The sequence below is a fragment of the Thamnophis elegans genome, chromosome 10 (genome assembly GCF_009769535.1).
Source record: "Thamnophis elegans isolate rThaEle1 chromosome 10, rThaEle1.pri, whole genome shotgun sequence".
NCBI lineage: Eukaryota > Metazoa > Chordata > Lepidosauria > Squamata > Colubridae > Thamnophis > Thamnophis elegans.
The window spans coordinates 18806077-18829287 of NC_045550.1; the positions used below are offsets into that span (position 1 = coordinate 18806077).

At 35.3% G+C, this 23211-nt stretch overlaps 1 protein-coding gene across 1 annotated transcript in view; it reads left to right on the top strand.

Moving 5' to 3' along the window:
* SORCS1 (sortilin related VPS10 domain containing receptor 1) overlaps positions 1-23211 on the top strand; it is a 611780-nt gene that overhangs the window by 195844 nt on the left and 392725 nt on the right. The window contains exon 2 of the mRNA XM_032225618.1: positions 823-890. Coding sequence (XP_032081509.1) covers positions 823-890 — 68 coding nt within the window. The remainder of the gene's footprint in view (positions 1-822; positions 891-23211) is intronic.

The window sequence follows — 23211 nt, forward strand, 5'->3', positions numbered from 1 at the left end:
GCTAAAACTTAATGAGATTCATTCATTCATTCTCTTTCTTTCTTTCTTTCTTTCTTTCTTTCTTTCTTTCTTTCTTTCTTTCTTTCTTTCTTTCTTTCTTTCTTTCTTTCTTTCTTTCTTCATAAACTATGTCTAGGAATGTTATGGGTTCATGCTTTGAGGCCAGTCTGTAGACTACAATATCTCCATGTCTATGATTGCATAGTAATAATTCATTTATAATTTGTTCAATACTATTGTATTATAAAATATTTGATTCTAGGATTGCCAGAATTAATGATTTTTGCCCATTAATTTTTAAACAAGACTCATCTATACAGACTCATCTATGCACAGCTCTTAAAGCTACTGAATCTGGGCTACAAAAATTCAGACCAATTAGGTAGAAGAAAGAAACATTGAAAACTGTCTTTGTTAGCATCTTGTCATCATCTGTATTATTTTCAGACTGGATCCATTAACCCTAATAGAATCTCCATACTGGTTTACAATAATAACATTTCAATTTGTTCAATGGGTAAAGTCTGTCAGTCCGTCCGTCCATCCTTCCTTCCTTCCTTCCTTCCTTCCTTCCTTCCTTCCTTCCTTCCTTCCTTCCTTCCTTCCTTCCTTCCTTCTATCACTAACACTTGCAAAGGAAATGCTGATTGTTATGGATACTTGTTCAGGCAATACTCATGCCAGTTAAGCAAATGCTTAAGCAATTCATTTAATTATGTTAAGCACCCATTAACAGCAGCCTAAACTTTCTCCTGGGCTGTATCAGTGTTATGAGATTCTGATTGTTAGAGACTAACCAAGATTTTCTTCTTATGTCTGTAGGTTATTTTAATTCTGACAAAGTTGTATGACTACAACCTGGGGAGTATCACAGAGAGCTCACTGTGGAGGTATGTAGATAAGCTGAACTAATAATTACTATTTTCTTTTAAAATAGACTTTCATTAAACTTAAATGAATTTTTTATATGCTGAAATATTTGTATAACACTCTACATGGTCATTTGGGGCTGTTCTAATCCTTTAGAAGCAGGAATGTCAACAAAAATACATTCTTTCCACCTAGTTACTTTTCTAAAAGTGTAATCCAGAGTGCACTTTATCTTTGTTGAAGACCAGATGAAAGGAATTTAGTTCTGATTTTTTTTAAAAAAATTCACAAGATTTCAGTGTCAGAATATTTTAAACAATTATACAAATTCTAACCCTAGTTTCTTCCTCAACAAACTGGTTGTGACAGCATTTCCCCTGTTTTTTGGGAGGGTTTTTTGTTTGTTTTAAGCCTATGTCTATTGTTCTTTCAAAAATACCCTAATCCCATTTTTTGAGTGCTAATCCCTCTGTATTTTAGAGGCAAAAGTATAATTTGATAAATGCAGTACTTCAGAAAGTACCTGTCAGGCATACTGAGCAGTGGTGGGATCCTCCGGGTTTAACAACCGGTTTGGTGATCACACAATTTACACAATCTATCAAACCAGGTGAAATGAAGTATAATAAGCTATTTTCCTGACTGATACTCTCTGCCCTTTTGTTCCCACATCCATTAAAGATTTCTAGTAGATAGAATGCTGTGTTATTTCAGTGAGATGTTAAGACAGTTTTTTAAAGATGTTTGATAAGATGCCACTGGATGCTGTTCCCTTAGTCATGTTACTTTATTTAGGTCTTGGTATTTCTACACTAACAATATCAAATGAAATGAAAGGAATAATATCTTAGTTCTTTGATGGTTTGAACCCTTTCATGTCTACTGTTAATCAAAAGAAATATTAATCCTAAAAGTTTTGATTTTGTTGTTGAAAAAATTGTGTTCAACTTCTGAAGACTGAAGAGGGTAGGGAATAGCAACTTTGGCCTTTCCCAGATAGTGATTTAGAACCCTTATGATAACATAAATTAAAAATAAAGCAATATCTTAACACTCTTAACTCTTGTTTAAATTTAATGGAAAATTTGCAAACAAACTATTTTAAATATTAAATCTTGTATCATATCATATTTTTATATATTTTACATTGAGTTTGGTACCATTCATAATATTTTGAAAGTTCCCAGGTTGGATGAAGAAACTTTTAACATGATTGATTGGAATAGGATTATTTTCTGACATTCTTTACATGACATTGAAAGGTATATGATTTAGAGTGGATGACCAGTTGGAAAGGCACCAGGTCCAACATTCTGTTCAGTCAAATAATACAAACGGAAGAATCCAGATGGTTGTGTAAACTGCCCTTGAAACATTCATTGAAAAAGAATTCACAACCTCCCTGAATTATAGTCACATTTCTCTTGATGTTGAGAGATTTTGTTCTCCGTCAGAATCTGCCTTCCTATAATTTTAATCCATTAATGTGTCTTCTACTATTTGGAATAAAGGAAAGAACAGATCTTGACCACGTATTAGACATCCATTTATATTTTATTTTTTTAACCCTGCCCTGCCCTGTAGATTTCTTGATAAGGGTTTTCAGAAGTACTTTGCCATTGTCTGCTTCCTTGGCTGAGATGGAGTGAGAGCCAAGGTGGCGCAGTGGTTAGAGTGCAGTACTGCAACCATTTCAGCTGACTGCTATCTGCAGTTCGGCGGTTCTAATCTCACCGACTCAAGGTTGACTCAGCCTTCCATCCTTCTGAGGTGGGTAAAATGAGGACCCAGACTGCGGGGGCAATATATGCTGACTCTGTAAATTGCTTAGAGAGGGCTGAAAGCCCTATGAAGCGGTATATAAGTCTAACTGCTATTGCTATTGATTGGGCTAAGAACCAGCTGGCTTCATGCCTGAAATGAAAGTGGAACTTGTTTCCAGATTTCTAGACTGATGCCTTAACCCTATACCATATTGACTCCTTATTGGACATACATTCAGGAATATAAATATAAATCATGTCCCTCCTTAGTCAGCATCCTTCCTTTGTAAACTGTCCTACCCATTTGCTGATTTTTGCATTTACTTTGGAAGGCATCATGCACAATTTCTTTTTGAACTGGAGGGTAGGCCGTATCCTTGACAATAGGCTACAACAAAGCTATTGCTTTTATTTGTTCTTCTATTTATGTTAATTCAGATGCTCTCTAGGGTATTGTCAAGTTCATTCATTTACATTTCTGAACAGTCTTTTTTAAAAAAACATACAGAGTATATCCCATTTCTCTTGCTCCTGTTCATTTTGCATAACTCAATCGCTATATTCCAATAATGGGACTAATCTCACCAAGTCTTTGTTACATATATTAAATCATATTTAACACCCATATTGTTTATCAACACAAATAGAGTTCTAGGTCATGGAAAGTAGTAGTTTTGTTATATTCTGCACAGATTCAGGGTAGGGTAGAAAGAATGATCAAGTAATAGGAAATCCCAAGTATAAGCAATTTGACAATGGAACAAATTACCCAATTAATCTCCCATTCACTGCACACAAGGATTTCTTTCTTTCAAAGAAACTTTCATTCCTGAAAAAAAAACAAGAATCTAAGATCTAAATGGTTTGCACCATTCTGGGTTTTTAGAATCTAAGATCTAAATGACACTCTGAGTTTAAAAAAAAAATTTTTTGTAGGAGCATTAGCTGATTGAACATGGAAGTTGGGTGCATTATCCTTAGCAATGGGATTATATATTTCTTTTCTTTTTAAGTATTAGGTTTCCATTTTTCAAAAGACCAACAGATTATAATGTGTCATCTACTGTATCACTTCTACTTTCTTTAAAGTCAACAGATATATGCTGCTATAAAATCAACATTTTTCCACATTCTTCTTCTGCTTCTATAAAATTGAATTTAATGAGATCACAGCCAGTGATTAATCAATTTATAGGTCAAAGTCCATGAAACAAGCATGAAAATCAGTTGATTTCTTTGAAGTTCTCCTTCAGACTGGTGTAAATGGATTTGAGTTCCAGATATTCAAAAGTGAATATTCGGCAGTTGTTTCTGTCATTCAGAATGAATTGAAGTAGAAATTTAGATAGTGATATCTATTTATCAGCCATGAGTTTGAAGATCAGAGATTGTGCATGAGCATTGGACAATTGTCTCTAAAGATGTACTGATAATATTTAGTATATGGCTTCAAGGCAGAAATACCTGTTTCATATAACTCTAAGATTTTTTTCCTGAGCTGATTGTATTATTTGTTTTGCAGAAAATCACTCTATTGAAAAATAACTTTTTCATACCCCTGGGCTCACCTACTTTACAGTAACTTTTGGTATTATCTGTTTAAGCAATAAAAACATTTTAAAAAAATGAATCATAAAACATTTTCAGTATTCCAAACTACACTTTAACGTAAGTGTTCCTTTTGCTGTGTGCCCAATATATTCCACTATTGCAAAGAATGAAAAATATCAAGAAAGCTATAAAATCATAATTTGGATACTTCTAAATAATACACTGCCATCTCTGTGGCTAAACTTTTGTTTCACAATTTTGAGATGATTATCCACTGGGATAATAAAATCAATATTCTAGTCTTAGGTACAACAGTCTTAGAAAAATTTCAGTAACATAGACTTGGCAAATAATAGATTATAAGATCAGGCTATTAAACTTGCTGGAGAAGATAAAATGGCAAAAGGTCATAAGGCCTACAAAAAGCTTTGGTCTCACTGCCTTGCACAATATTATTCTGTGTGCCATCCTACTTTTAGGAAAATATGGAAGCTATAACACAAAATCTTGCCCCTGGGGACAGTATAACATCTTGTACTCCTGAGGATATATAATATTCATATTTTGGATAGGTACATTGGATGGAATATACAGTACTTGAAGATCTTTCTGAATCACCTTGAGCATATTTAAAGGATCAACAATATTGTGTTAACTAAGTATGACTTGACCCTATTATTTAGTTTTTTCTTTACTGATCACATTAATTTGAGAAATTATTCTCAACACAAACACAAAGCAATAAACCTAATATAGTTATTTTATTTTAAAAATAACTCTGTCAAAGGAAAACCAACTAAAATCCTGTTCATTGCTGTCCTACTTACTGTCCTACTCATTTTGGCCTAACCCTTAGCTCTACTTTCACCCTCATAAAATGTTGTCACCTGACATAAAGTTATCTCATTCCTTTAAAACTCTCAGCTTAGATCATACTTTGTTGAAGTCATTGTGTCCACACAGAATGTTAACTTGAACCATTTTACAAATTACAACAGCTAGTTCACTTAATAAAATTCGAAAGAATGATAATGGTTTAGTATGTGTGACCCCCTTGTAATTACTTAAATATTTTGCATGAAATTATGAATTTGCATATAATCTAAAAACCTTTTGTTCATAAGCAGTCCCATTAATAATTCAATTCTCTTTAATAATCTGGGAATCAAACTAGGGTTTTCCAACCTGATTGTAGCACTTTGGTACAGATTGAGTTCGGTTTTAAATCTCCTCTGATGAACCAGGTTTACTCATCCTTTGCTTTCCTATACACAAAGTGTACCTTTGTGTGAGAAAAAGAGAAAACACCTGACACATTAGTCAATGTGTGGCATCTTGGGTATAACCAAAATATTCCTATTAAACTGCATTCCATTTAAATTGAATTTTCCATAAATTACATATATTATTTTGCATGTCTTCCCAGCACTTCATTCTGACATGCTCTAATCTAGAATTTAAACTCCTTTTTCCTCTCAGTTATCAATATGTATATATTCTTGTATAAATTTACATGCATTTTTAAAGATTTGCTTCTGGCAAGCAGATGTTATGTAACTAATAGATTGCCATCATAAGACTCTCTTTGAGGAACATGTGCAGTCTATAGATAAATAAATAATAAAATCTAAACACACACACACACACACACACACACAAGTTTACATTGCATTATTAATTATCTTTCCAGTCATTTTTCCCCATCCCCTTTTTTTTACCTTTGGATTCATGATATTCACTCCGGTTCATGGAAGGCAAATTTTCTTCTGAAACTGGTCCCTGGTGTCAGAAAGGTTGAGGACCACCGATCTACAGTATCCACATTCCAAATTTTTAAAATCCTTCTTCATTATCTAATTATGTACATTTATTTTGCTGCTTTCTATCCAGAGTCCCTTTCCTGTCAATGCTTTATTTTGCAGAGTGTTTGCATATTTACTACCAAGGTGTTCCTCCATTTCTATAAGAATGCATGGGAAAGATAAAGCTAAATTGGTCCCTGTGTGTCTTTACAACTGTTCTGTTCATAACTTCCTTTTTGCTATAATGAAACAACAGCACAGTTCTTATTAAAGTTTAATACATTTAACATCTGCACTGTCAGTGTTTTTTCAAAGATAAGTTGACAAGAGAGGGTAAATGACAAGCTTTGCAAATAATTAACATTCAGCTATTCATGTCTGAAGCAGTGTCACTTACTTTCTGTTTTAACAATGATTTTTCTTGTTAAGGTATAACTGCTGAGACAAAGCAATCCTTTTCCAGTCATTTTCCAATTAGCTATATGCAGTATGCACACCTGCAGCCACTCCACCCACACATAAATGGTGCACACATTTCTTTTAAATTAAGTAAAAAATTCTGATTTACTTTTACATTTTTCTGGTGTTTTTTTTTTAAAAAAACCAGGCATATGTGCATTTTATCCATAGCTTGTTATTGCCTCAATTTCTAATAGATTGGATCTACAGTAATAAAATAAAAGCTCGAGCTTTACCCATGCATATAGCTGAGCTAATTTTTACTGATATAGTAAGGTAGAGTAGTCCTCGGCTTACAACAGTTCATTTAATGAGTTACAGCAGCCCTGAAAAATGTGACTTATAGGAAGAAGGCGGGGCTTAGCAGTGAGAAGACGGAGTTTCAGGCTATTCCTGAAATTCCCCTATTCCGAAGGAAATTGGACGGTTCGTTTCGGACCCAAGCTGTCCCGGAGAGACAGTGAAAGGTTGGAGGAGATCCAGTGACCTCAGAGACGTTCGCAAAGTCTCTGGGGGGCTTGGAATTTAACCTCCTTTGCCAGTTTCTTCTGGATTAGCTGTAAGCTAACCGAAACTGCAGGTTGCCCCTAAGAATGGTGTGAGTGTTTTCAACTGGTAAGCTGATTTTATTACTCAAAGAGACACGGTCCGCATAAAAATTTAAGCTAATTGAAACCCAAAGAACAGAAGAATCTAGCGGCGAATTGGTTTTTTTTTTATGGGTTTATGGCCGGTGGTTACCCTATTTCTTAAATGTTTTAAATGCTACTTACATGGATAAAGGAAAGATTACTTCAACATCTCCTCTGATTCTCCTTAAGTGGGCTGTAAACCAATTTACTATAATTTGGCTCCTTACAATTTGACACTTTTATTGCTTGGCTGTGTTGGTCTAAGATCAGATAAGATTGCACAGCTCCCAGCGTGTTCTTACTTGCAAATACCTTAAAGCTTCTAAAGGGAAATAGCTGCGTCACAAACATGGCGTCTATGCAAGTTTCAAATGATTCATTTCAAATGATTTTCTCCGCGTTACAAAAGTTGTCTGATACGTATGATAGATTTGAAAAAAAGCTGGACTATTTGTTGGTTTTAACATCAAAATATGAAGAAAAAAGTGAGAATGTTGAATGTTTGAATGTTCCTGAAATACAAATGAAGAATGTCAGAAATGAAGTTTCTCAATTTGCTGACATTCCGGGCATCTGGTTTAAAGATTCTCAACTTGCTGACACTCCGGGCGTCTGGTTTACTTCGGAGGGAGAAAGAGATGCAACGTTTGAAGGGGGGGCAGCCATACAGAAAATTTATTTCAAAAGACAGAGCGCAGGAGGAATGAGAAGCATTAAAGAATTTATACTTTGACTTCCGGGGGGCGTGGCCTGTTGCCGAGGAGGGCTCCACCGAGCTCCTCAGAGATCTGGTCTGTATATCTAAATAAGATCATAGATAGCACCCCTTTCTGGCTAAGAAAGGGGCAGGGAGAATAGCCCCGTAGGTTAGGATCTAATCGTAAACCACAGCCTTTTTTCTTTTTTGGCTGTGGAAAGAGATTAGTTCCGGCCGAAGCGGAGCTCTTATCTCCAGCCATTTCTTCTCAGCTGCCTTTTTTTTGGCAGCCCCAGACAGGCTAGCCCCCCCCCAGGACAAGACAAAGTTTTTTTTTCAAGCTAGAATTGATACGGGCGGGTCCCACCCCTGTGAGATTTATGTTTTTAGTACTATTGTAAATACCAGCACCATTCGTCTTAGAGACTTCTTTGTCTAATTAGACCTCAAAATGGCGATTTCTCTCCGTGGATGATTGATATACTTAGCCGGTGTTATCTTCCTGCAGACTGCTCCTTAAGAAAATAAATTTTTCTTTTTTGGAAATAGAGGGGAGCGAAGCTCTGCTTACTTGCTTATTTATTATGCCATCCAAATCAAAGAAGCGTCTTGCTACAAAAGAATTTAAAGAATTTTCATTGGAAACACAGCCTTTGTCTCCTATGTCTTCTGTTGAGGAACTTTTAACACAGGAATATCTCCTTAAAATGCTTAACGCTTTTAAGAAAGAAATCAGGGAATTTGTATTGGAATTATTTGATGATTTACAATCTAAAGTTAATCAAATGAAGGCGAATACTTTTGCAGCTGTGTCTGCCCTGTCAGATTACTCTGCTGAAATAGAAAACAAATTGGAAAGTCTGGAGAAGGCTAATTTTAATTTGACTACCAATATTCAAATTTTACAAGAAAAAATTAGAAATAACGAAGAACAGCTTATGATACTAAATTTTAATAGGAAGGCATTTGCAATTAGAGTCAGAGGATTCCGTGAAAAGAAGCAAGAGAATTTAAAACAGACCTTTGCTGAAGCCTTCAGCCACGCGCTGGGAAGCCCGGGACTTAACTTTGATTGGCAGATTCGGAAAATCTATCGCCAGAACTCATTGATAGCGGAACAGCGACAGCTCCCGAGGGACATAATTATATATTTCTCTACAAAAGAATCTAGAAACGCGATTGTGCAAAATTTTTATAATAATAGGCTCCGAATTGATGACCAGGACCTGATTGTCTTCAAAGAGATTCCTTTCCAGATATTGAGAGCAAGAAGGGACTACGCCTTTTTAACTAAAGAGCTTAGGAGTCAACAGATTCGATACAGATGGGAGGCCCCTGCCGGCATCACGGTTACATTTGAGAATCAAAGATTTCGTCTTAACTCTATTTCGGAGGCTCAAGATTTCTATTGTAGGATTCTGAAGGCGGGACTTCCTGACGCGCTCGGAAGAGAGGAGAGACAAGCGGAAGGAGAAAGCAAACGGCTGGCCATGCGGCTGCAAGATGGAGGGGGTAGCCCCTCCTCTCTCGGAGAAGCAGAAGAACGCAGATCGAGAATTTAGATACTTCAAAAGACTTCCTAAAGTTGAGGACTGAATGGGGGTTTGAGACCTCTCTCCGGTAGAAAAAGTGGACTAATTTTTATCAGAAGGGAAAGCTGGATGAAACTACTTTGAGCTAGATTCTAAAGTAACGTTAGCACAAATTTGATAGTGGTTAAAAGAATGCGGAATGATTTATGTTGTTTAAACTTTGTTAGATGGGACTATTTTAAAATAGAAGGTTAACTGACTCTTGCTGAAAGTATTATTTGAAAATGATCCATGCTATTTAACTTTTATTTGAAGGGAAAGTTGGTTGTTATAGTTACTTTTTAAATAAACGCTAGTATAAATTTGATAGTGGTAAATATTAGACAAGCAAGAGATGAGGGTAAAATGTATGTGGAATGAATTATGTTATTTGTGGTAAATACCAGACAAGCAAGGGAAGAGGGCAAAATTTACGTTGTTTAAAGCTTATTAGAACAGGAAGCCGCTTGGGATTATCTTAAGATAACTGTAAAAAGAATGCGGAATGATTTATGTTGTTTAAACTTTGTTAGAAGCGACTACCTTAAAATAGAAGGTTAACTGACTCTTGTTGAAAGTATTACTGGAATATGTGGAATGATTCATGCTACAAATCGCTCTGAGCTATATTTTAAACAAATGTTAGCATAAATTTGATAGTGGTAAATATCAGACAAGTGGGGGATGAGAGTAAAATGCATGTGGAATGAACTAAGTTATTTAAATTCTACTAGAAGGGGAAGTCGGTTGGAATTATCTTAAGATAGAAATTGATTCCTGTGTAAAGTAATATCTGATCTATGTTGCTTAACTTTACTAAGAAGGGGAAATCTGGTTAGATTATTTTGAATTACGGTTTGAAAAAGGGGTAAAGAAAGATCATTCACGTTGTTTAAATTTTACTAGAAGGGAAAGTTTGATTACTTGTCTGTAAAGTTATATTTGAATATATGGCAGGAACTATGCTGCTTAAATCTTATTGGAAGGGATCATGAGGTTTAGGAAGGGAACGGGAGAGTCTACAGAAGGTCGGGGTAAATAGCAAAGAAGTAAGAGACGAGAATAAAATATAGATAGAATGATTTATACTATTTAAGCATAGATAAAGATGGGGGGCTGAGATCAACACAAAGAGTGGTTTCTTTTTTTTTCTTTTTTATATATTACTTTTATTTTTTAATCCATATGTATACAAGATATTTTAGATAGAAGGTAGTGCCAGGTGTGGGCCCTGGGAAGCCGGGAGGATTAGGGATGGGGATTGTGGGGGGTGGGGTGGGGGGGGGGTTAACATAATCTTAATAAGAACAAGAATGTATTTATATACGGTGGTTCCTTTTTTTTTATTATTATTATTATCTTTTTTTTTTTTTCCTTGGTTCATTTTACATTTATTAGATCAAACAACACTCGAATAAAGGCATACACCAAGGAGGGAGGTAGAGGGAAGGAAGAGGGAGGAGTAAGGAAGGAGTAAGGGGAATGTAAGGAGTATGTAAGGAGGGTGTCTGGGGAGTAAGGGGAGAAGGAAGGTTTGAGGGGAAAGGGAAGTAGGAGGGGAGTGTTAGAGGGAGAAAGGAAAGTTGGAGGGGGTAGATGGGGTGTATGGAGGATGCAAGGGTTAGGTGGGGTTGGGAATGATGAGTTGTGTTTCCTTTTTATCTGTTCGTTTTATTCCTTTTTTCCTTTTTTTTTCTTCTTTTCTTATAGTAAATACCCTGTGTATAAATGATTGCAAATGGAATGTGAAAATTGAAAATTGAATAAAATATAAAAGCATAAAAAAAAAAAAAAAAAAAAAAGAATTTATACTTTATGAAACATCATTTGCAAAATTTCCGATACCACCACTGAGAATTAAAGACAAGCTGAAAAGTGCAACAAGCGTAGGACAACGCCTAGGACATTATATGAGAGGCATCCTAAGCAAAAACGTGCGAAGATATTCCTGTTTGGACTTGCTTATAAAGACGTTTGTAGAATTTGATCCACGAATGGTAATTGGATTAAGGAGGTTTTGTTATTGGAGAGACACAGGCTGATAGATGGAAGAATACAATTCAAAATTAGCTAAACCTAATTATTCTTATTTGTAATAGACATAGCTGAATAATAATTGATATTGATAGTAATGTATATAATGTGGAGTTGATATGATAAATAATAATTGGATATGAGAAGGGAAGGTTGGAAATATTTTTGGACCATATACAAAGGTTATTAATCACAATAATTATCACTATTAAAAAATAAAATAAAACTATATACAGTTAGATGTTAACTAATATGGGGAAAATGTTACGATATACGATATAATTACATAAAGAAGGGAGAATTATAATAAACTATATGCATGGAAGATGGAATTTTTGGTATTAAATATTATGGATGTTCAGCTAAAACAGGATATGAGGATTTGATGTTAATAGAGGATTTTACAAACAAGTAAATGAAATGGTAGCATGTGGTTATGGATTAAATCTTTGGCATAGTTAAGGATGAAGGATGTTTAAATAACTGTAGTCAACTAAAAGTGGAGGTATAATGATGTCAATATGGTAAACATTTGAGTTAAGATATTTGAATTAATATGAATTAATGGAAGAGATGCACCAAAACATGTTGTAACCAGCTGATATACTTTTTTATAATATATACCTGTGTTTTTTTTTCTTTTTTCTTCTTTTGTTTTTCCCCCCCCCCCCCCGCCTTGTTTTTTGTTCTTTTTGTCTTCTCTGTGTTTTGATTTTTTCTTTTCCCACTGGTGTGGGCATGTGTTGTTTAAGTAACAAAATAAAAAAAAATTAATAAAAAAATTGTGACTTATAACCGTTTTTCATGGTTACATGGTTACAACATGTGATCAAAATTCAGATACTTGCTAACTCATTCATATTTATGACCGTTGCTGTGTCCCAACGTCATGTGATAACCTTTTGTGACCTTTTCACAAACAAAGTCAATGGGGAAAACAGATTCACTTAACAACCGTGTTACTAACTTGTCAACAGTGGTGATTCACTTAACAACTATGGCAAGAAAGGTTGTAAAATGGTGCAAAACTTAATACATGTCTCACTTAACAACAGAAATTTTGTGCTCAATTGTGGTCATAAGTTGAGGACTACCTATACATGGTATGTCTAAAACTGACATGTGCAAAAATTATGATTGCTTGGGATTTTAGATATTTTCATTTCTTATACTAGATGTGCCTAAATGATGTGTCAGAGTGTATTGACTTTTGTTGCAGAATGCCATTATAAAGATTGTCATTTTCTATATTTAGTTTCAAGAAAAAATGTATTAAGAAAAATTCTTTATAGAGAATTATAGAGAACATATATGGATGTTCTGCCTAGTTATGCTAATATCCTATCATTTAACCCTTGAGTTGTCAGGCAACTACAATATGTGCAGGAGAAAAAGAGGCGGATCTGGAAGATGTGGTTAAATGTGTCATCAGTTTAAAGTCATTCAGTTGTCACAAAAGATCTAAGTCTACTCCCCTTAATTTCCTTAATCCTTATCTATCCTTACCAATTTAGCTTTCACTGTTAGTCAAATTAACACTCACGGTTAACTAGATTCTTGTATTAGAGGTAGCAATAAAAAAACTCTTCTGTGCTTTGAATTTAATGAATGCTCCTGGTTATTTGTGTCTGACAGTATGTTGGCATAAATTCTTCCTTCTCTGGAGGAAAGATTGATACTAGTAAAGTATTAGTCATAACTGGAATAGAAATTTCCCCCTTCCTATCATTATGCATAAGAGATAGAAATCAACTTCACTGGAAAAGTTCGATAATGTTTGTTCAGCTAATCATTGTCTCACTTCAGCCCATGAGTTTATGGTCATTTTAAGATCATCTTTCTATAAATTCATTACTTAATATTTTGGAGTGTGATCATTGCACATCTCTTGGGTCTAAAATGGTTTGTTGTGGGCTGCTGTACTTTATGCAAATTAGTAGTTCTGTTACCATAACAATAATTTTGCACTGTGCGTAATAATGAAGTAACATGTCCATGTTGCACCTTCACATGCCCTCCTTGATTTTAGAGCCGCAAACAGGTGCACTTGAACTATACCTCCTGGCATTGTTGGCATTTGTGTCTCAGTATGCTGAAATACTTGCTAACTATATTGTAAACACATTGAAAAGTTTGGGCTACAATATTGTATAAGATGAGAAGAAAGCAAACTGCTAGATATTAGTCATGGTGAAAATTGTTATGCTTCAGGGCCCAAAATAGGACATTTTAGGCCAATTTATCACTGTTATTAAAAAAAACTCCTATTCATGACTGGGAAAGCTATCATATTTCATTTCCCTTTTAAAAACTCATTTTGTCTATGATGCCTAAAGAAAAAAATGGTATAATTAATGCTTGGCAGGTGGTACAACATCATTATATGTGCTGATTAGCTATGAATTCTGTGTATTTTTCTTCTTTAAATTATCCAGACTGATTTTTTTTTAAATTTAACTCCAATTGCTTCAACTCTTAAGACTTTCCAATTATTTTAACAATGAACCAGGCTGGCCAGCAGGAATTGTATATAGCCATAAACTTGTGGCGCAGAGTAAATATTATAGTCATTCCTTAACAGCATACCCGTTCTGAAAAGGTCTTTTGTCCAATAGTACAGTTTATGTGTCTAGAAGCAAGAGATTCTGAATTATTGCTGAAACAATTATTGAGCCAATTTTTTCTAGTTGTTAAGGCATCCAGTTAGAAAGTAGGAGACCATGAGTTCTAGTCCCACCTTCGCCATGAAAGCAAAGTAAGAGGTCTTGGGACAGTCATTCCTTCTCAGCCCAGCTCATCTCACAGGATTGTTGTTGTGGGGAAAATAGGAAGAGATAGGTATATTGGATATGTTTCCTCCATGAGTTATTTATAAAAATAAATACATAAACTTATTGACTGATGAAGAGGGTAATGTGATCATTATTTTGCCTTTCAAAATAAGAACCTGGCCCATCCTAGAAATGTGAACTATGGAAGTACACCTTCTCTGTAGCAGCAACTTTTAATGAAACAGATCCCATAGATCCAACAAAACCACTTCCAGGAATGCAGTTGCCCTGAAAAATATGGAGCTTCCTGAATAGAATCAGGATAGGCCATGCCAGAACTAAGGTAAAACTCTTTTAATTGGGGAATGGCTGAGAGTCTGCAATGTGACTGTTCTGTACCAGAACAAACTGTAGCACATATAGTTCAAGAATATCTCTTCAGGAAATTTAAAGGCATCTGGGATGATGTCATGGAGGCCACATCAGAAGAAGTTAGATGGTTGGTTTCTTTAGATATTAAATTAAGCTCTGGAAAGACATTCCCTCCTATAAGGTCCTTACCAGAGCCTTGAAAACCTGGCAAAAGTGATTGCAGCTCCCATTTGAATATTGTGGGTTGGCTTTTTTTGCTGACTGTTTTTTACCCCCTTTTATTCTTTTGCTCTTGTTTTGTGGTGTACTTCTTAATAGTTTTTCAATGTTTTATTTTGAACCACCCAGAGTCAGACAATTTAGAAATTTAATTAATTAAATACATCTGTAGGTATATGCATTCACACATAATGTATTCAAAATAATAGTAGACACGCTACATTTTTGCTAAAACTGTACAAATATGGCTCTTACTTTAACTTTTAAAAATATATTCAACAAATAGGGGCCCTTGATGCTGTCTGAGCTTGGTTGTTTTCTTGCAGATATTTCACTACCCAAACTAGGTAACGTTATCGATGTTTAAAAAGTCAGATACCAAAGCTTGAACATTCTGACCACTTGCTTCATCATATTGGTAGACCTGATTATGTGGCTCACTGACATAGTTATTCTCTTCTGAAATATTATGTGTGTTGTTTCTGTATTAAAACAAATCAACTCTCAGAAGTGAGTTTAAATAGACTGTGATATAAATAATCTGATATATGCAATAGTATAATGGAAATAATATATCTCCCATTCATACAATGAATAAATTTCATCTCTTTTTCCATCCCCTTGCACCAAATAAATTCTGGCAGAACAAAATGAGACATAAGCAGCATGAATAAATGCAGAATAAAATCCCTCAATATTCTGATGAGGAAGGTTTGCACAAGTGATAACGCTCATCTGCTGGGTACTTATGGAATATTAGAAAGCTGATCAGATATTTCTAATCAAGAGGTCCTAGATACTGAAGGAAAACAACATGTCTGGATATGCAAAAATCCTTAGAAATGATAAAATTGGGGAATTTAATCAATTATTTATATAAAATATAAAAATGCTGAGAGGGCTTAATGAAAATAAAAATACTTAGATATCTAGGAAATACTTCTGTTACTAAGGATTGGCTTTTATCTAACATTTGATATTTGAAAGGCAAATGTTACTTATATTGCTCTTTGACTTTGATTATATTGTTTCATAATCGTTTAGGAATTTATATACGTAAATAACAAATAAGCAAAGTCAGTGGGAAATCTAGATTCACTGAACATCCATATTACTAACTTAACATCTGCAATGATTCACTTTTAACAACTGTGACAAGAAAGGATTGTAAAATGGGGCAAAACTCACTTAACAACTATCTTGCTTAGCAACAGAAATTTAGGCTCAACTGCGACTGTACCTTTTATAAGACATTATAGAACTACCTGTAATCATAATTTAAATGATTGAGGCCCCAGAGCTTATCTATAATAGAAGAATAATCTAGGACCATTTGGTGAGGTATTGTCACTACTGCACCCTAAAAATGCTGTAGAACTTTGACCTGGTGTGTGGAATTTGCAAATCCTTCCTTCCTTCTCTCCCTCCCTCCCTTCTCCCTCTCCCCTTTTTAAATGTAAATGGGTCTTGCAAAAGCAGGGCAAGACTGCACTTGTTCATTATTTTAGAAATGGAGCTAGACTTCTTATCAGGAGCAGAAACAGTTCTCAGAGAGATAAGCTGAAATTAAATTCTAGCAAGTTAAATATCTTGGCTCAGTGTCAGCTCTGGTGATAGCTTTGGATGAGGTTTTTCTCCTCCTGACCTGGCAATAATGATTCACTCCCTCATCATCACTCATTTAGATAGCAGTAATGTGATCTACCTGGGACTGCCTTTGAAAATTATCCAGAAACTGCAGCTAGTTCAAAAGACAGTGTCCAAGATGTTTGTAGGTGAGAGCTGCTATTGTAATATAACATTGATTCTCTGGATGCTGCACTGGTTACTAATAAATTTTAAAGTCACATTCAAAATCTTTTGTGACAGGTTGCTTGGGGAAATGGCCGATAATGATTTTGGTTCCAGGAAACTTTCTTCTGCAAGCAGAAGCTGCCCAACACATGCTTATATACCCAGGATGGAGAACCTATGGCAACCGTGCCACAGGTGGCACACAGAGCCATTTGTCAGGGCACGCAAGGTTCAGTCTTTTTTAAAGGCATTTTTCGCTCTCCCCAGGCTCCAGAGGCTTTATAGGAGCCTGGGGAGGGCAAAAAGAGCCTCCTCTGCCCCCTGGAGGTCCTCTGGAGGCTTCAGGACCTTCCCTGAAGCCTCTGGAGCGCAAAAAACCGGCCCTATGGGCAAACTGGAAGTTCAGGAATGGACTTCTGGTCTGCTCGTAGGGTCGGTTTAAGCCCTCCGGAGGCTTCAGGGACCTTCAGAAGGCTTCCCTGAAGCCTCCTGAGGGCTTAAACTGGCCCTACAAGCAAACCGGAAGTGACTTCCAGTTTGCTCATAGGGTTGCTTTTTGCCCTTTGGAGGCTTCAGGGAAGCCTTCTGAAGGTCCCTGAGAGCTCCAGAGGGCTTCCGGGGGGGGGGGAGGCTTTTTTCGCTCTCCCAGGCTCCTATAAAGTCTCTGGAGCCTGGGGCTGGTGAAAAAAGCATGCAAAAAATGGGGGGGGGAGTGCCTCTCATGCATGCATGCGCACTGGGGGGGGTTGCACATTGCATTATGGGTACGGCACGCCTGCGCTCCCCCCTTATGGGATGCAAGCCAAAAAAGGTTTGCCATTGCTGCTATATACCAATAATTATGGTACGTGAGTGAGAATTGCTTTGGTGCAGTGATTGAGGCATCAGGCTGGAAATTGGGAAAATACGATTGCTGTCTTAGGCACAGAATCACTGGTTGATATTAGTCCAGGCCTTCTGCCTCAACTTTAGGAAGGAGGTAATGGCAAACAACTTCTGAAAAAACTTGTCAAGAAAATTGAAGGAACATGTCCAGGCAGTTTGACAGGAGTCAACACTTATCTCAAAGGCGCCCCAAAAAGGAGGGACGAAATATGGTCAAAAGGCAATTCTTCATTGTAATGGCCACCATTTTGTTGAAACGTATGGAGATATTGGTTTTTAGTATTGAACATATGATATTTTATTGTGAGAAATGCATGAGTTTGTAGAAATACAAATTTACTTTATGTAAATCACAGTACTTTACACACAAACATACCCCAAATTTTTTGGTTTTGATATGTGAAAATAATTTATCAGAAGCCTCTTCTAAAATCTGATACTTGCTTTTCACAACTTTCTATTGAATGAAAAGGGACATGGTAGCCTATGATTTGCTAGCCATATGTCAATTAATGGCTTGCTGAAGACAAAATTAGCAACATAATTCTTGGCTAGTGTTTCTCTTGAATAAAGCATTCCTTCATTTGTTTGTGTTTCCCTATACATTTTTTTTCCTGAGTGTGACAGTGATAAATTGCCATACCAAATCTTACAGAACTGCCTTTTCCCATTAGAAGACATGCTAAGTATTACACTGCTCATTTATTTAATCTTACACAAAAATTCCCTTCCTATAATTCAACTTTGCAGGAAAATGACAATCTTGATTATTTGCCTCTCTAATTTGCTCTAGCACAAGAGAAGAAATCCACTGTAGAAGTACAGCTTGAAATAGGGATAATGACAGTAATGAAAATACGATAAATTCTACTAAACTCTCATTGTTAATGGAGATATATGATGCATGTATAGTAGCTCTTCCAGCTATCTACAGATTGACGATTGTCTTCTTAGCAGGAAATCTTTCAGTTATTAAAACTCATCACTACAAAACCAGATTATACAATATCCTCCCAAAGACTAGAGCTCAAATTTAGCAATGGAATGTGATAAGTTGTTTTTTTTTTGAAAAATTTAAGATTAATTTTGTGCTTCAAAAGAAAGCCAGTATAATTAAGTGAAGTTGAGTTTAATAGTTGTTACATATTGTGCTAGTGAAAAGGAAAACAATCTCCTTAAGATGCACGGAATATACTATATATTGTCCAAGAGACTGCTAGAAAATCCAAGTGCACAGATAAAGATTTATTTTCAGTTGCCTTCCATTTTCCAGAAAGATTTAAATAATGGCATTCATATCTACCATTGCTATTAATATCAGCAGGTGTCATATATGGATGTAAACTCTGCAATTGCCAAAGTTTGACCAAGTTCAAGTTCAATGCATTAGGGTCAGACTTCAACTATCTTTTCAATTCCAAGAGAATCCTTGGCAAAGAAAAATCTATATATAAATAGGATTTCAATTGCTATGTAATTTTTTAACCAGTTGTCCCATACAGCTAACTCTCATGCATGTAGATATAGAAACTAGAATTAAAGTTACAGTGTGACTTGCAAGTAAAATTAAGTGCTGCACTTTCAATCATTAGTATTGACTAGATAAAATATGACTTTTCTCTTGGTTTATTTAAAAATGACTTCATTTAAAATGTGATGATCTCTATTTAGATAGAATTCAAATATATTTGTTGTCCATAATCAGCTAGGTCAGTGTTTCCCAAACTTTTGACATATGTGTACCCCTTCTATAATTTTCGTAATGCTGAGTACCCCTCATAAAAAACATATGCTTTAATAAAAATCAAAATATATATTTTTTTATTTTTTTGGTACATACGCAAAATAAATGAAAGTTATATTATAAAGAACATTTATTTGATTCAATGAGAAGGATGAAATTGTTTATGTTGAGATGACAGATCATCATAATTTGTTTCCCTGGTTGTTAATTATAATCTGAGATGCGGTTCCACGTCCAATAGTCTGTTCCTTTTTTTCGACTTAATGTCTACAAATGCAGAAAAAGCAACTTCGCATAAATATGAAGTTGGAAAAGGCAAGATGTATTTCAGGACTTTTTCTCTTAAAACCGGATACACATGTTGCATTTGTAACCAGAATGATGTTAAAGTACACTCCTTATGTTTATTTCTCAAGAATCCGTCCGAAGCTAACTCCAACAATTGCTCTTCTTCCGCATGCGACAAACCTTCTGGCATGGATGTTGTGTTAATGTTGAACGGATATGTTATCCATTCAATATTTTTGTTTAAATCAGGGAAATAGTTTTTCAAGCCAACTTGCAAACTCTCCAAATGCTGTATTATGCATTTCAGAGTATCAGCCTCAATTTTAGTAGCCGAACTTGTTATAAACTCATGAAGAGAGGGAAACGAGTCTACTTCTCCATTCCCAACTCTATTTTGCCATAAATTTAGTTTTGCGATGGTAGCGTTCACTTTATCTTGAATGTGAAACAATGAAATTTCTTTGCCTTGTAACGATAAGTTGAGGCAATTTAAAACAGAGAATATATCTGCTAAGTATGCTAGTTTACAAAGCCATTTCCAGTCATGTAAACAATTTCTCAACTCAAATCTATCATTAAGAAAGCATTAGAAGTTCATGTCTAAGTTCGAACAATCGGTTTAGAATTTTCCCCCGAGATAGCCAACAAACATCGGTATGAAAAAGCAGCTGGGTATGACTACTTCCCATTTCTTCACATATTTGCGAAAAAAGTCGTGCATTCAAAGGACGGCTTTTAATGTAGTTAATGATTTTCACGCTTTCATCCAGAACTTTCTGTAGATCAGCGGGCATCTTACGTGTTGCCAAAGCCTCTCTGTGTATGCAACAATGTGTGGATATGACATTTGGAGCAACATTTTGAATTCTTGCAACGAGTCCTTTATTAATTCCAACCATACTTTTTGCTCCATCTGTGCTTATTCCAACACATCTATTCCAATCAATTTTGTTCTCTTGCATAAATGTATTCATAACATTAAAGATATCTTCTCCTGTTGTGTGACCTAATAAAGGCTGGCAAAATAAAAAGTTGTCATGAATTTCTTGATTTTTTTCGTATCTAACAAACACCATAAGATTTGCAAAATTCGCAATGTCAGTGGACTCATCGAATTGCAATGCATAATAACGACTTTGAGAAATATCAGATAACATCTGTTTTACATTATTAGACATATCAATGATTCGTCGATGAACTGTATTATTTGAAAGAGGAACACGGTCAAAAGTTTGTTTTGCTCTATCTCCTATCATTACTTCTGCCATTATCTTGGCTGCAGGCTTGATTAAAATTTCGCCAATGGTTTCCGCTGCACTACATTTGGCAATTAAAAGCGACACGTGATACGAAGCTTCTAGTATTTTTTGATTGTCACCTCCTGTCAAACCCCGCATTACTTTTCGAGACTGATTTAAATCCTTAAGTTTATTTTCAAAAAAATCTATGGGTTTATCTTTGTACTGATTATGGTTTGTCTCAAAATGGCGCTTTAAGTTGGATGGTTTCATGCTTTCATTTGTTAGATTTTCAAAACAAATGACGCAAAGTGGAATAGGCTCATTTTCATCTCCAGTCCATGAGAATCCAAATTTAAGATATTCTTTGTCGTACTTGCGAGTTTTCCTTGCTTTTTTCTTAACAGGTTCTTTCAGAATTGAAATTGATTCGTCGTTAATTTCATTATTTCCTGTTCGTTGATTGCTATTACAATCATTACTTTCTTTCAGTTTAGTAGTTCCAGATTTCAACCAGTGATCCATAATCTCTGTTAGGGATAAAAATTGTATTTTATAAAAATAATCAAAATCAGTGGAACTTACTAAAGCACTATAAAGGCACCTGGAACTAACTATTAAAGAAGTAAGTTGCCTCTGTAACGAAGTGCAGTATATTCACGATGTGTCATGCCTCACAAGACTGTCTAACCGTTAGAAAACACTGCAATTCTCCGGCGTTTAAACAGCTCCGCGGCTCAACGTCAACTGTTAATGTTCCCGCAGTTTAAAAATGGCCGCACCTGAGCTGTGCGAAGGAAGCGCAGAAGTTCCCGCGATACGATGGTCCCGCAAGTTGCGATACGATGTACGATGGCCCCAGTTCCCATGTAAAAACTGCGATACGCACCTATTTCTTTCCTTGTTCTGTGGGCGCAGCTAAGCACGGTGCAGTGGATATTCCCACGTGATCCCCACCAAACTCCGGTGCAACGCGTACCCCCACCAAACTCTTCCCGTACCCCTAGGGGTACGCGTACCACACTTTGGGAAATACTGAGCTAGGTAATATAGTTATAGTTTTCATTTGTATTTCTGGAACTCATATAATTTATTCTGAATGCCAGAATTTCTGAGCTTTGTAGATTTTCTAGTCTGCCAAATGGCAGAAAATGTTATTTCCTGGATAATAACATTGGTTATTATTATATTGGATAATAATATCCTGGTCCATATAATGTAATGCTTCTGCTCGTTAAGAAAGATTAACTTAAGCAAAAATTGAAATGGGACAGCTGCAGTGGTTCAAAGAGCTAATACTGGGTTTGAGATTTCACATGGTAGCCCAGATTTTTTAAAAAAATATGTATTAGTTGATAATTAGAATACTAAATGCAAAATTTAGCTATATTTATCATTCTAGTGAATGTAGAATTTGGAAATTATGTGCAGTATTCTAAAATCTTCAGTTCTGAATTTTACCATCTATTATTTATTTGTTACATGCGTTTTTGGCCATACTTTCTCAAATTGATGAGAAAGGTGCACACAACTTTGTCAACAATTTATTATCCCAAATAGTCCCAAAATTTGTAATCCAATGTACAAGCAGAATACTAATTTTTTTTACAACATATGCTTAGAAGTTAGGATTCTTTATAATGAAGCACTCAGCTGTGGCTGCTCCTAATATGGTCAATTTTCTTTTAAATTAGGCAAAACTATCAGAAAAGAACAGTCTTTTCTATCCATTTAAAGCAGGGGTTCCCAACCTTTTTTATTCTGCAGACTGATGGCAGTGACTTTGGTGGTTTTGGTGGTAAGGAAATGGTTTTGTGCATACAACCTAAATCCCATGCATGGTAAATGAAGCTTTGCACGCTCGCTTCCCACTTTGGTGTCTGGTTTCCAATGGGCCATGACCCATTAATGGACAGCGACCTGCTCTTGGGTACCCCTTATTTAAAGGAAGGACCCAATTTTCTTTTCCATGTTTGGAAAATTTGGTCTTAGATTAGTTTCCTGGTGGGTGAACTGTATTTATAGTAAACTATAGATTTTTCATTTGGATTCTCTCTCTCTATCAAAAAGAACATTTTGCATTAGAAAGTAATATGATTCAGGGGAAAATATTAAGTATCTAAAATTATCAAAAAAGAGAAGACCTAGGTTTTATATCAATTATGTGATTTGTTAAGGGAAAAACTTATTTTCAACATCACTCCTATACATTAATTATTAATGTGAATTATAGATATGATTCTTGTTTTTGTAACAATATTGTGTTTTTGATAGCTACTTGTTCAGGATTATTTTTGAATATGTGATGTTTTTATTAGAAGCCCAGAAGGAAACAGATTAGAGATGCTTTTCTCTTCCTGAAATGCAAAAGATTAAATTATGCTGTACATTTAAAAATATTTTCTGTGAATATTTGCAGGAAATTATGATTTATTCAGATACATATTTTATGCTTGCAGTATTTATAATAATAATCCTATAGATCAGATCATTACATTAAGTGGTGCCTGAGATCTTACAC